The sequence below is a fragment of the Chinchilla lanigera genome, unplaced genomic scaffold, assembly GCF_000276665.1.
Source record: "Chinchilla lanigera isolate Chin_1 unplaced genomic scaffold, ChiLan1.0 scaffold00091, whole genome shotgun sequence".
In the NCBI taxonomy this organism is placed as follows: Eukaryota; Metazoa; Chordata; class Mammalia; order Rodentia; family Chinchillidae; genus Chinchilla; species Chinchilla lanigera.
In genome coordinates, this window is record NW_004955492.1 from 796231 (window position 1) to 809733 (window position 13503).

Genomic DNA, 13503 nt, shown 5'->3' on the forward strand with positions numbered 1-13503 from the left:
AAAAAAAAAAAAAAAAAACCAGTGTCCATTTATATAAAGTCCTAAGAGCAAGTAAAACTTACCTATGATGGAAAACAATCAGAACAATGGTTGTCTGGGAGGAGGGATTTGGGACAAGAGCAAGCTTCCTGTAGCTTGACAGAATTTGAGTTACACTGAGGACCTGTCCATGTCACTGTAACGTAACTTTTTCCCTAAAGGAAAATTCACACCAATGTCTAGGTGCCACTCTCAGAGATCTTGATAAAATAGGGTGAGAAATGCGGTTCACATGTTCACAGCTGTGAAAGTCCTTTGCGTGTTTCTATGAAGCAGCCCTCAATCTGAGCCACATCCCTGATGTGACGAGAGATGGTCTGATCATAAGGGTATGTGCAGGTACATGCTAGGGAAGTAGCTGAGATTTTAACTTTTGCTGCTGTACTGACAGCATAAAGTGGTATTTCTTCAAAGTTTTCTTTTAATATGATCTTGATGTCAACTCGTTTCTCCCTTACATCCTCCCTTAGCAGATTAGTATGGTCACTGGCTACATACTAGAACAAGGAGGAATGTATCTCTTACTACGTGTGTCAAAAGTACTGTGGTGATGATGTTTTAAGTATTCATTAGTTCTCTTACTATATTTAGAAACCTCAATGATTTTGGCTATACAGAAGGAATGGCCAAAAGGAATTTCACAGCCAGAGGATTATTTTATTGAAAGCTTCTGTGTTCCTTGCTTAGTTTTTATTTTTTACCTGTGGCCCAATACATCTTTTCAAATAAGGGATTCTACATTACAAAGCCCCTCTTAAGAACTTGATGCATGGGCACATCTTAGAGGGTAAGTGCACGGTGGACCTGGGCACACTGCTCTGGGACTGGACCACACAGCATGACAGAATCCCTTTCCCAGACACACAGGCTGAGGCTTTCTTGATGAACTGATGTAAACAAAAAAGATGAGCCTTAACAGAAGAATAAACTCTCCTATAATCTGTAGGAATGAATGCTTGCTGTGGCATGGGCATGCAGCATGGTGGCAGGAGTGCTCACCTAGCACACATAGCAAGTTCGATCTCGAGCACCACAAAATGAAAAGAAACAAACATGTTTGTTGTAAGAAGGTTTCACCTTTGATAAACTTTTAGGTTTTCTTTCCAATACTTTCCAACATTACAGTTATAATTTAGAGATTTAGTATTTCCCAAAAGGGCAACAGACTGTTTGACTTTATGCCCAGGGCTGTACTATAAACTTCTGGATTAAGCATCATTGAGCCACCTTATGAAGTTGTCTTTGAGGTAGTGCCTGTTAGCCAAACCAAGGTATTTAGAACAGTTTGAGAGAAAGCTACTACAATCAATAAATTAAAAGAGCTTCTTTCTTTTCTTTTTTTGATGTTTTGGCAGGGTCGTGGTGTTTTAAGACAGGATCTCTCTATGTAGTTCATGCAGACCTTGAACTTACTATGTAGTGTAACTTGGCCTTCAACTCACAGTGATCCTCCTGCCTCAGCTTCACAAGTATGGGGATTAAAGCATGTGCCACCACAGCTGCCTAAAAGAGTAACTGTGGAGGTAAATACTATTTTGTTTTTAATATAACTAAGCACATCTCTTGAAAACAAGATTTAAAAAAATCATAAAAACAACACTCCATAATGCATGTAGATTACTTCAGATCCAATTTTACCTATTCTCCACTTGCTGGCTTTAGGATTCTTCACTAAAGACCTCGTTATGCAGGTCAGAATCCACCATAATAAAGCCCAGTTAAGTATCCGTACATGTTCATATCACCTGATAGCGGTAATGATTTGATCAACATCTTATTCTGTAAATAAGAATGAAACCTATTGCATGGCAAAAGTGTTGCAACCATTTTAAATGATAATATTACATAGGTAACACTAAGCTGTAAATGTATGTAAGACATCTACTAAAGTAAGATATTCTTAAATAAGTTATAGATAATGAATGCTGCCATTATGCAAGGAAAAGACATAGGAAATCTTAAGCAAGATTTGTAAGCTTGTTACAGATAACTGCTAGGCAACATCAAATTAGATGATTTTGGGAAGAAACAACAGCCTAAGCATAAGTCAAGCCACCTGGCCACACTTGGTAACCTTGAAATATACTACTACAAGCTGCTGATTTTGTCAAAGTTTATCCTGAACATCAGGACTAAATGCCTTTATTGATCTGAAATCTTCAATCCTTCCTAAAGATACTGATTTTCAATAACAGAAACATTATTCTGGCAGAGAATGAACTTGTGGAAACCTTTGTCATTTCAGTAGCCTGAGTATGCAAAAAAGTGAACAATCATAAACTCAGGTGTCTTTTTAAAAGTAATATATTTATGCTGTTAAAGTTCACCTTGTCTAAGTCCTCAAGTCTGTGATTTAAAAAAGACAAGGGTTTTAAACTTTCTTAGGGATTTCTAATACCCTGAAAGGGCCAGGTGGCAAATATTTTAGGCTTTACAACCTTACAGTTGATCTGTGTTTCAACTACTTAAATCTACTGTCTTAATGAAAAATAGTCAGAACTTTTGGATACTGAAACTTGAATTTTTATGTCATTTTTACATGTTACAAGATTATTATTCCTCTTTGGATACTTCTTCAACAATTTAAAAACATAAAAACCATCCTTAGCTCATGAGCAGTATAAAAGCACAGGCCAACCCCTGAACTGGACTCTTGATCTTTGTGAATGTAGAGTCCCTAAGGGCCTATTTAGTGTTCTTTTGTAATAGTTTTAAATAGTACCTGGCTCACAGTGTATGTTCAATAAATATACTGGCAGAAGTGACAGTAGTCATTCATATTTAGCTTCATTAGCTAGTAGAAAAATTATTCCATGTACTTGGAATTCAGGGATATAGGATTTGGGTTGGAGCGTCGCTCACTGGTAGAGCAGCTGCCTAGCATGCTGCACAAGTCCCTGGGTTTGAGAGAATGAAAAGTGGGGCAGAGAGAGAGATTGAGAGATTAACTTTCTTCCAAAAATGTGAAAGCTATTCACACCCAAGTATATGTTAGCATATCTTGATCAATGTAATTTTACTTCTGATATATGTGCCATTTCATTGCCAGATGACATCTACGTAACTATCACTGACTTCTGACAATCAAGCACATGTATTATTCTAACAAACACAGTACCACCACATCAATGTAAGTGAGCATATAAGGATCTGTGATCCCTACTGGAAATGCAGAGTCCTGAGCCTCATCCCCAGAGACTGTTGCAGTGAGTCCATGGGGAGGCTTTGCTTTGTTTTAAATAAGCACACCAGGTTATCTGGTACAGGTGTCCTCTGGATGTTATTCGAAAAAACTGATATGCATATAATTACCTATATTATTTTAAGAATTTAAAAGTTGTAAGAATTCCTCTTTAACTGTAATTATAGAAGTAAAAAAATTAATTTTACCTACACATAAACAGCGTATGTTACTATGAAAATCAAGAAGCTCTGAAGTATTCTCTAGATTCACTAACTAAATAAATCACAAAGAATTGATCAGAAACCTCAATCTTCCAGACTTTAAAAGTAGAACTGGTCTAGTGGAAGTAATGAGTGACCCAGTCATGCCTCCTCTGTATAAACCATGGGGACACCAACAGTCCATCGATGACAGTCATTTTCTAAAACTGTACCTATGTCCAGTCCTTTTCACCCCAACTATGGACACACTGACTGAAGCCAGTTCTTAGCTACAAGGACAGAATCGTTCCACCACATCTACTGCCAGAAGTAATAGTAGAAAACCTGATCTACCCACTTCTGTATGTGGAACCAAACGAATACTGGACTCCACACAGCTGCAGTCACAATCTCCCACTGCAAACCCAGCAATATTCACATTCAAGCTTCTGACAACATTTTAAAAAATTTGATTTAAAAGAATTTTACATTTTAAAATCTCTAAATTATTACAAGTATGGCTTCCTACAAATAAAAGTTCGAATTTGAAATTACTAAGAATATCATCAGATGAGTTCTTGAGCGTACTGGCAGGTAAGACTCCACTGACATTCCACTTGCTGGAGAATAAGTTAGTCCTGCATAATTACTAATGCAATGCTTTAAGACTTGTTCACCTGGGCGGACAAAAGCAACACTGATTGTTACTGTAGCTGCATCTACACTTACTATCTAGAAGTCAATTCTTTATTAATGGTAACCAACTACTTTTCACTGAGATCAAGAGTTTAGATACCATAAGCAGTTCTGAAACAGTTAGTCTGGATGACTTAACAATTATTAAAGTATCTCTCTAATTCCACAGGCCATAAAACCTACAGTATTTCTAAATTTACTACACTCACAGATTCACCAAGAAATTGCTAAAATATTATTAGCTATAGAAAGAAGTGTTTGCATTTAGTGTGTTTTATTGTTCAATACTGATGGCCTTCTTAGGATAACTTCAAGCCCTTTCATAGCTTGCTATAGGATTTGGTTATAGGAAAAGAACGGCGTTTTCATGGAATGAAAGAATTGAGTCTATTTATTCCTTTCCCCTTTTACATGACACTAGTTTTTGAGGAAAGAACAAGATTGAAATGGCAAGAGCAAAACATAACCCTCAGTTAAATTTGCATGCTTTTTCAGAAAATCATTTAAATATCTCTTTCTTTGTATCAAAGCACAAATTCTTATCTTACAGAGGTTCACAGGCAGCCGATGACATCTGTCTAGCACTCCCCTCCCACCCAACCCTTCCCTGTGCACTGTGCATTTCGGAGACAACAAAAGAAAAATGTGTGTACTCTGTACATATTCTTAGTTCACTGACACAGGAAATTCTAAATGGGTTTCAGTATCTAGATTAAGTGTAAACACACTGCTATAACAACCAGTCCAACTATTATCTCTGTAATTCCTTACAGGTACAATTAAAGATTACATTCTGATAAGTCACCAGAAGATTCATCACAAAAACCAAACACACCAAATCATCTCATACTCACCCCACTTTCTTGCCACAACATCATTAAAATTCTCATGGATTCAATATGCAAACTATGTGAACTTTTTCTTTCCCACCAGGGTGAGTGTGTAGTTTGATACAGGTAACACAGGATTTTACAGTTTTATGTCCTGGAGCCAAGTTTTAAAACTGTCTGCCTTTATCAGTCTTCCCATTGCTTTTTCCTCTGGCTAAGCTTGTGATGAACAGCAGCACTGCTTTATAGAAAGTACTGGGCTCAAATATGATCTTCTAAAATTAATTTTACTTTTGTTTGTATAAAAATGACATGATCTAGCTATCTTTAAACTTAAAAATATTTGATTAGTGTTCATTATTGTTGTTATGATTATCTACCATTAAAAAAACAACACTTCTAATTCTATTTCACTCAAAAATCAAATCTCCATTCTACATTTATTTGTCTTAAATATAAAGGTACTTATTTTGGGGGGTGAGAATAGTAATAATTTCTCCATATTAACAGAGGATAACTGACCAGAAAGTATGAGTTGTTGTTTCATAGGACATATATAGTAAGGAATTGTATGTTCAAGGTACTTTCATTTAGCATTTGGTCCTATCCTGTTCTGAACATTAAATGAGCATTTGCTCTCTTTTTTTGAAATTACAAAAAAATATATATACTGCCTACATACCCCCAAAGCAGAAGTAAATTTTGACTTCTGGTTTCAAGACAGAGCTTTATTTATGATTTTATCTTTAACTAACTCAACAATGAAGTCACAGTACAAATGCCTCCCACATAACTCACTCTGAACTAAGCCAACACTGCCAAGTCAGTATGCATCAACTGATAAAGCTGTCAGTATAATCTTAAGTGTGAGTCTTAGTAGACTAGTGGTTAAGTTCCTTTTACTTGATTTGCCCAGTGGATGTACATTTTTGGAGGAGTGGGTACACAGAGCTGTATATCCCATTTAAAAGTTAATTTTAAATGCTTTCTATGAGCCATTTAAAAAATACTGATCCCTGCAAAATGTGTATCATCCTAAATATTTTAAAAAGAAGCTACAAAAGCAGGGGTTTCGGGAGTAGTGCCTGCTGGTGTGGAAGCCCATGAGGTAGCTCTCTCTCTTCCACAAGTTTCCACAGACACTCAAGAGTGGTGTACCCACTACTGTCAAGTGCTACAAATATAGCAGAGCTTTTAGATTACAGATCCTACGTATTTCAAAATTATTTTTTATTTTTTTTTTGGTTTTTCTCCGGTACCGGGAACCGAACTCACGACCTTGCGCTTGCCAGGCAGGCGCTTTTGCCACTGAGCTAAATCCCCAGCCCCTCAAAATTATTAATAAAATTATCCCACATTCTTCTATCTTTTTTCTAGTTATTAAAGATACATTGGAATAATTTGTTCCTACCTATCATGTTACTTTGCCTTTTGTGGTTTAAATTGATTCTTTCATTTAAAAGTCACAGTAAGTATGTCATAAAGGATGTAAAGTGACCCAGAATTTGTTAGATGACATACAGAATTATAATAGATTCAAGTGGAGGCAGAAACATAAATGTTTAACTCCCTTCAGTTATGAAAACAAAATTCTTTTAAATAAGGAGCATGAACATATTAAGATGGAACAAATAGGGGCTCACTGTCAAACTCTATCTCTATTGTTTATTTGGACAGTGCCAATAGGTTTGTCTAAAAAATATATATTTGACTTTTCCGTGGTATAGTTTTTTTGCCCTTAATCTTCCTTTTATGTGGTATTAGATCTACAGCAAATGCAATACTATCAGATAGTATGGCCACTAATTTGTGCAGTGTTTGCTACTGAATCTGCTGTGTACACCCAGAGAAGAGCAGGGAGCACTTTTTTGGGAACACTTCTGCGTAATGATGATGGCCTGATGGAGAAAAAAATGCTGGGCTCTTCTCGTGGGGCCAACATTTTATACTGAAAGATGCTTCTCCTGGGGTAGTACAGATGTTTGAAATGTGAATGTTCAATAACGATACTATCTATCATGATAGCCACAAAACACATGTGATAAGTTGAAACTCAGTTCTTTAGTCCACAAGCCACATTCTCAGGCTCAAGAAACACACATGGCAAGTGGCTCAAACTGGGCAATACAAAGACCATTTCCTCCACCACAGAAAAAACTGTTGGAAGGCCCTACACTAAAAGGCAATGTGGTGCCACTCAGCAGGTGGTTGTGGAGTTTCTTAGGACAGCGTACCTTGCCTGTGTAGTTAAAAAAGCTTAGTAGTTATTACTCAAACAGAATTACAATTTTCATCTACTGGCTGTGGGCAGCCATGTGTGCAGTGTACACACATTCATGAACACACATACACATGCACACATGTGAGCACATACAGGCCTCCCTATAACCATGGCATCAAAATGACTCTGTAACTTGGAAACTGTGCATAAAAATGAAGCAAACTTGAGATGAGGTATTTATTTTTATCTTATCAAACTGGCAACGAACAACTGAAAAAATATTTTCAGGTGCTGTGCAGGTAAATAGCTATCATATTCTGAAGGACAATGGGTCATATTTATCAAAAATTTAAATGTGCACATTCTTTAAATTTAAGAATCCTACTTTCTTTCTTTTTAAAAAATACAATGTACTAAGCTACATTTTAAAGGTATTTCCTTTAAAACTTTAAAAGCAGTTTTCTAAAAAAGATGCAATTTTCTGCTTTTCCTGGAACATTTATGGTCAAGTCAGGAAAATAATATTCAAAGAAGACAAAACAGAAACATCAGTTTCATGCAGAACTAAATAATAAGACTCTTCTTAGAAATTAAAAATCGAGCAAGACATTTTGACAGTAATATGAATGTCATATTTGACAAAATTTTCAGTACAGAATGGTAGAAATGACATAATTTGCACTCCTGCGGAACTGCTTATATAGATTATTACACACCCTATTAAATTTTAAGAAATATAGAAAAAGATTTCTGGGGCACTGTTGGCTGCAAAAAATTATCTATATCCAGTGATATGGCTATACAGATGCAAACACAAATTGATGCAAGTGTAATACACAAACACAGCAAGTCTTGAGAATATTTGTCTACTATGTGGCAGTTTCTGGGAATTTTGTTTCTTCTACATTATTTGAAATTTTTTATATCAAATTTTAAAAATGTTTAACTCTCTTAAGAATTCTCAGTAACAAGAGTGTGAGACTGAACATCATGCAGACTTCCTCAAAGCAAAAGCTAATCAGATACTCAGAGCTACCCTTCATTAATAACCTGCTGTGTCTGTAAAGTTTATTTTTTTAAAGGAAGACATTCCAAAACATTTCATTCTCAAAATATTTCAGAAATATTCATGTATATGAGATGAACCTTCTTGAATTGAATTAAATCTGGTAACACAGCTAATGGACAGAACCATTCCCAGTGACCCTTTTTCAAAACTGTAGGGGACCAGTAGTTGTATGAACACAAAGTGTTTTCTGATCATCTATAAATATTAGAAAAATACTTTTTTTAATCTTAAATTTTAGGTAATAATGATTTGATTCTAATTCCTATTTCTACTTGTACTGAAATTTAGCTCTAGCATCTTATCCTCAAAATTCCTTATTAGTATAAAAGGAGAAAGTTATTCTGACTTGGAACCATACTTCTTGAGTTTATTCTTACACAGTCCAAGTTTTCCTAGCCGAAGAATATTTAAATCTGGTCAGGCACTCTTGTGTTAGATTGTTAAACTGAATAATAATTAATTGAATTTTTGGCACTTTTTAAAAAAAAGTCACAAACCAAAAACTTATTTAAAATTCTGTTAGAATTTCAAGGTTTTTTTTTTTTTTTTTTTTTTGGTTTTTCTCCGGTACTGGGAACCGAACTCACGACCTTGCACTTGCCAGGCAGGTGCTTTTGCCGCTGAGCTAAGTCCCCAGCCCCGAATTTCAAGGTTATTATTACTCTTTCTCCATTGAAAGAAAATATTAGCACTTCTTTCTCCTGTATATAACTATTAAAATAATATAATGGATTATCACAGATACAACTTTTTCTTTGGAAATTTTGAAGCTCAAGGTCAAACTGTTCACGCTCAACTTCCAAACAGGCTTTTGAGTCTTACTGCAGAATAGCTCACAGGCTATAAAATAAAAGAATAGTTCAACAACCTGTATAGACATGCAGCTTCATTTCAGTAAGCATAACTAGACTCTTAAATCATACAAATATCTAGACTTAAAAAAAGAAAAAAAGAAAGCCTAGAGGAGAAAAAGAATAGGATAGGGTGAGCATGTTTCTGTGTGAGCCAACAAAACTGTGAATTTTTCCTAAGTTTCATTTCATCAGAAAATAGCAGAGCAAATACATATAGAAAATGGAATCAGACAATCTGATGATGAATTCTGATGGAAGTATTACATATATTTTTCTTAAAGGTATAGCTGTTCAATGAATATTCTGAATTTTAAAAATCTGCAATAAAGTTTAACTCCTCACAACTTTATATTTTTACTTAAATTCTTTACTATGACAATAAGAAGTTTTAAATATTAAAAAGCTATGGTTATAAAGATACAAGTATACTCAGAACTATATTTCTCAATGCCAACATCTGTTCTGATTCTCAATTTGACCAATGCCACCGCCTCTTTTTTACTGTCTTACATCTTTACCTCAGTACTCTTATTTTTAAGATCTCATAAAATATGACCTGAAAACAGAAGATACACATTTGCTTTTAAAACATATAATCTAAATCAATAAGTACAAATATTAGCTCCTTCGCTCAAAATTGTGACTACTTAGATCACTGCTTACACAAATTTATTATAGCCATTCATTTTTTAGACCTCAAAGAGGAAGTCTACATCTTGAAACTTGATGATGAAATATTAAGACTTAGAAATTTGTCATTAGTTTATCATTACTATTTATCTGGCATTTAATTATCTAACTGATATGTCACTATTAAACATGTTTTAGTGTTATCTCAACTGTCTCAGTCTGCCTATTAATTATGTACAGTAGTGTCGGTAAGATTAAGTAGACTTAGGCAACATAAAATCAGTTCATAAGAGAAGCCTAGAATGTATCTTGCATTTTGTTCACCAAGCTGGCCGGAAACTTTTGACTGATTGTAGAAGGGAAAAACTGCAAAAATAACTTTCAGAAGATGAAATGAACATGTAAATTACTGAAATATTATAAAACATGTTCACAAACTGAACTCATGAGTAATCTGCACAATTTGCATGGTTCCAAATAAGTATCTTAACAATAGCAAATACAAAACAATAGAGGTTTCAATCAACTCTGTACTCATCTCCATTGATGCCAGATTTAATGCTGTTTTTCATCATCACACACCACTCAAATGCACAGACATACTACATTCTGCAACCAACAATCACAGCAAGTATACTCTTCAATGGGGAAAGAGAATGGAAATAATTGTGGAAAGTACCTACTTTCCCTACTAGGTAATTCACTTTGAATTAGAATTTAGAATTAGAAATTAGAATTTTTCCCATCCCTCCACCCAGCAAATAAAAGGTAAGCAAAAAATAAAGATAACATCACATGGCTATAAAATGGGAAGTGGAAAAAGAATGTGTCCAACAATGTGCCTTTTACTAGTGTGTTGAGTAGCATAAACTCTGAAGTTCCTTAGAAAATAATTAGTGAACAAATCTTAGTACGGTATAGTGTTTCATATTCCAAAGGCTACCTATTAAAGTCATCACATAATCTAGAAGTAGGTATAAAGGAAGAGAGTATATTTTTATGTAATTAAAACTTTCTAAAATCCACACCCTGAAATATGATACACGTTCTGTGATGTCATTTATGAGTGCTGTGTTAACTTATTATCATTTCAGTAGATTACCCCCACCCTCCAGTACTTAATCCATTCACCTGGCAAGACCACCTGGAATGCCTTTGTGAAGCTATTATTCATTAATTTCAACCCTCTGACCAGCACATGAAAGCTCATAGGTACTCACCCTGCAAACTGGGCACTGCCAGTGACTACTGCTGTCTCTAAGCCTGAACTCATCAGACAAACACTTGGAATGATACACACGAAAACACAGGTCACATATCAACACCTCTCCAGGCAAATGGCATTCAAAACAATACCAGTCATGATTTTCTGTTTCCCAGTCCTACAAAAAATACAAAATAATTTCGTGTGACATTTTGTCAATATCTGCAATGTCTAAGAACAAAATTGACACTAAAGTCCATCAAAAATTAGGCATTATAAACAATTTTCGACATTTACTGTGGTAAAACAAGAGGGAAAATATCTAGAAATTTACCTCTTTAAGTTTTAAATTCTTTCCTAAACAGTATTAACACTCAGAAGTGTCTTAAGGTGATCTGATAGCAAACCAGTCCAAAATGAGATAAATCCAAAGCCAATCCCAGTTCTAGTATTTTCATTTTAAAATAGAAATCTAAGAATTTTTTTCAGTATATTGAGTACCCCAAACCAACCTGTAGCTGACTGTTTCAAATAAACAAACCTTTGCTTTGTTCTGCTCTGTAAATTTTATATAATAAACGTAAGTACTTGGCATACTGTGGGTGCAGAATAGCAACACATGGTGATGCTCACTATTCTTATCTTCTCATCTATGGTACTGGATGTCTTACTGCAAATAACCCTTAATCAGAATGTCCATGTTCTGATATCTTGCCAAATTCTTAGGGTCTGTTGAATTTGGATAAATAAACTGAAAATGTGAAAATAAAGGTTTAATCATATTGTCCAAAGGAGAATACCACAGAAAAGAAAAATGGGAAGGAGGCTTATTTCCTGATGTGGGTATTCTGGAAATAAATGAATATGACTGCAGGTACACAGGCATTCCTCAACATGTTCCTATATGTGATACCTCTTTGTATACTCTTCATATAGTGGTATAAATCTTTTTGTTTATGTAATTAAATATAAACAGGAAGACTGTTAGAAGTTCTCCTAGTTTAGGATTCATTCTTGGTAAATAATTACTCTTAGCTTTCTGTATATATATTTAAGAGTGAAGGATTAATATTCAACCTTCTTTTGCAGATGTTTTAACCAAATGAACAAAGGGAAAACTTACAGTTAGTGTAATCAAGGCCACTTCCAGTAGGAACCCTGATATTCCACATTTGGGCTTCAGCATATCTTTTGATAAATCATTATCTACACTGTTTCCAAAGTTGAACAGTTTTTTTTTTTTTCTCATTTTCTTGGATGTCAATACTCTCTCAATAAAAGAGCTTCTATATAGTACTCCATAAGCAGTAATTTCCTTAGAAACTAAGTTCAAGTATATTGCCTGACCATATTTGAGTGTCACTATCCACTCTTTCAAAAAAGGCAGAGAGTCACTAATGTTACAGAGTCATTACTAGGGTATGCTAGTAAAATCTGAAAATGTAAACTTTTTGGTTTGCTTAACAAATAGGTCTTCACTGACCAAAACAACAACAAAAAATATAAGCTTTTTTTAGTTATTTGCTGCATATGGACATATGCATATGTACATTTCACTTTGTGAAATAATTTCAGCTAGACTACAATAATAAAATATTAATTTTACATAAAGTTCTGTGCATGATAGAAAACAATCTACTCCACAAAGGCTAACCCACATCGACATAACAGATGTGGTGCTTAGCTGTATTAAAACAACAGTTATTGGTGTAATCTATTTCATACATCTAATTTGTATGCTGCATTTTATGTATTCTAATTGTTGCATCAAAAATCTTCCAACATAAATTAAGCTTCAGTGGAGATAAGACACCTTGTTCTATTTTCAATTAACAGAACTCTTTCCAAATATGAAACAAAAGAATTTCAGAGTATTTTCCTTATGTCTTTTTAGAAACATGTTAAAGGATGTTGCTGGCTTATAATAGAAACTGGTTTCATCATTTGAACTTCTTTATGTTACTCCATCTTCAAGTGATGGTCTAGATGGTAAATGTTAGATTAACAAAAGAAGAAAGAGCATAGCTCTGGCCTTTTCACATTACCTCCTATCTCCTTTTATTCCTACCCTTCCCCCATCCAACTAGGAAATGAAGATGAACATGAATCTGTCTTTGGGAGAACACTTCATTCTAGACTTAATTTTTCATAAAAGTATTATTCAAATGAAATAAAGTACAGAAACACTTGATTATATGTTAACTCTATTCTCTGATACAAAAGAAAGTATGGGCTGGGGACAGCAGTGCTCTTCATTCTTTTAATCATGAGAGTAGCTGTTCAGAATATATAAAACATGCAAAGTCAAATTCAAGATTTATTAGATTCTGAATCCAAGAAAATTTTTCTGAGGTATAAATGATATAGGTGTGTTTGTTATAAGCCAAGTTGCCTACAATTTGTCTTTTAATAAACAGAAATCATTTCTATGGTGCTTTTGACTATGTTCAATTATATATGCCAATAAACTAAGCTTGCATTTTCATTGGATTCCACCAGATGTCATCAGCTACTTTAGATACAGCCTGGTTAAGAGTATATGTGAGATACTGCTTCAGAATAAGAAAGCTTTAAAA

At 34.5% G+C, this 13503-nt stretch overlaps 1 protein-coding gene across 9 annotated transcripts in view; it reads right to left on the reverse strand.

Moving 5' to 3' along the window:
- Nucleotides 1–13503, reverse strand: part of Zmynd11 (zinc finger, MYND-type containing 11) — a 103551-nt gene that overhangs the window by 20730 nt on the left and 69318 nt on the right. For 7 of the 9 annotated variants that reach the window (XM_013504719.1, XM_013504720.1, XM_005404918.2 and 4 more), the window contains one exon: nt 10944–11105. The exons of the other annotated variants lie outside the window; for them this stretch is intronic. In XM_013504719.1, the coding sequence (XP_013360173.1) occupies nt 10944–11105 (162 nt within the window). The remainder of the gene's footprint in view (nt 1–10943; nt 11106–13503) is intronic. 9 annotated transcript variants of the gene reach the window in all.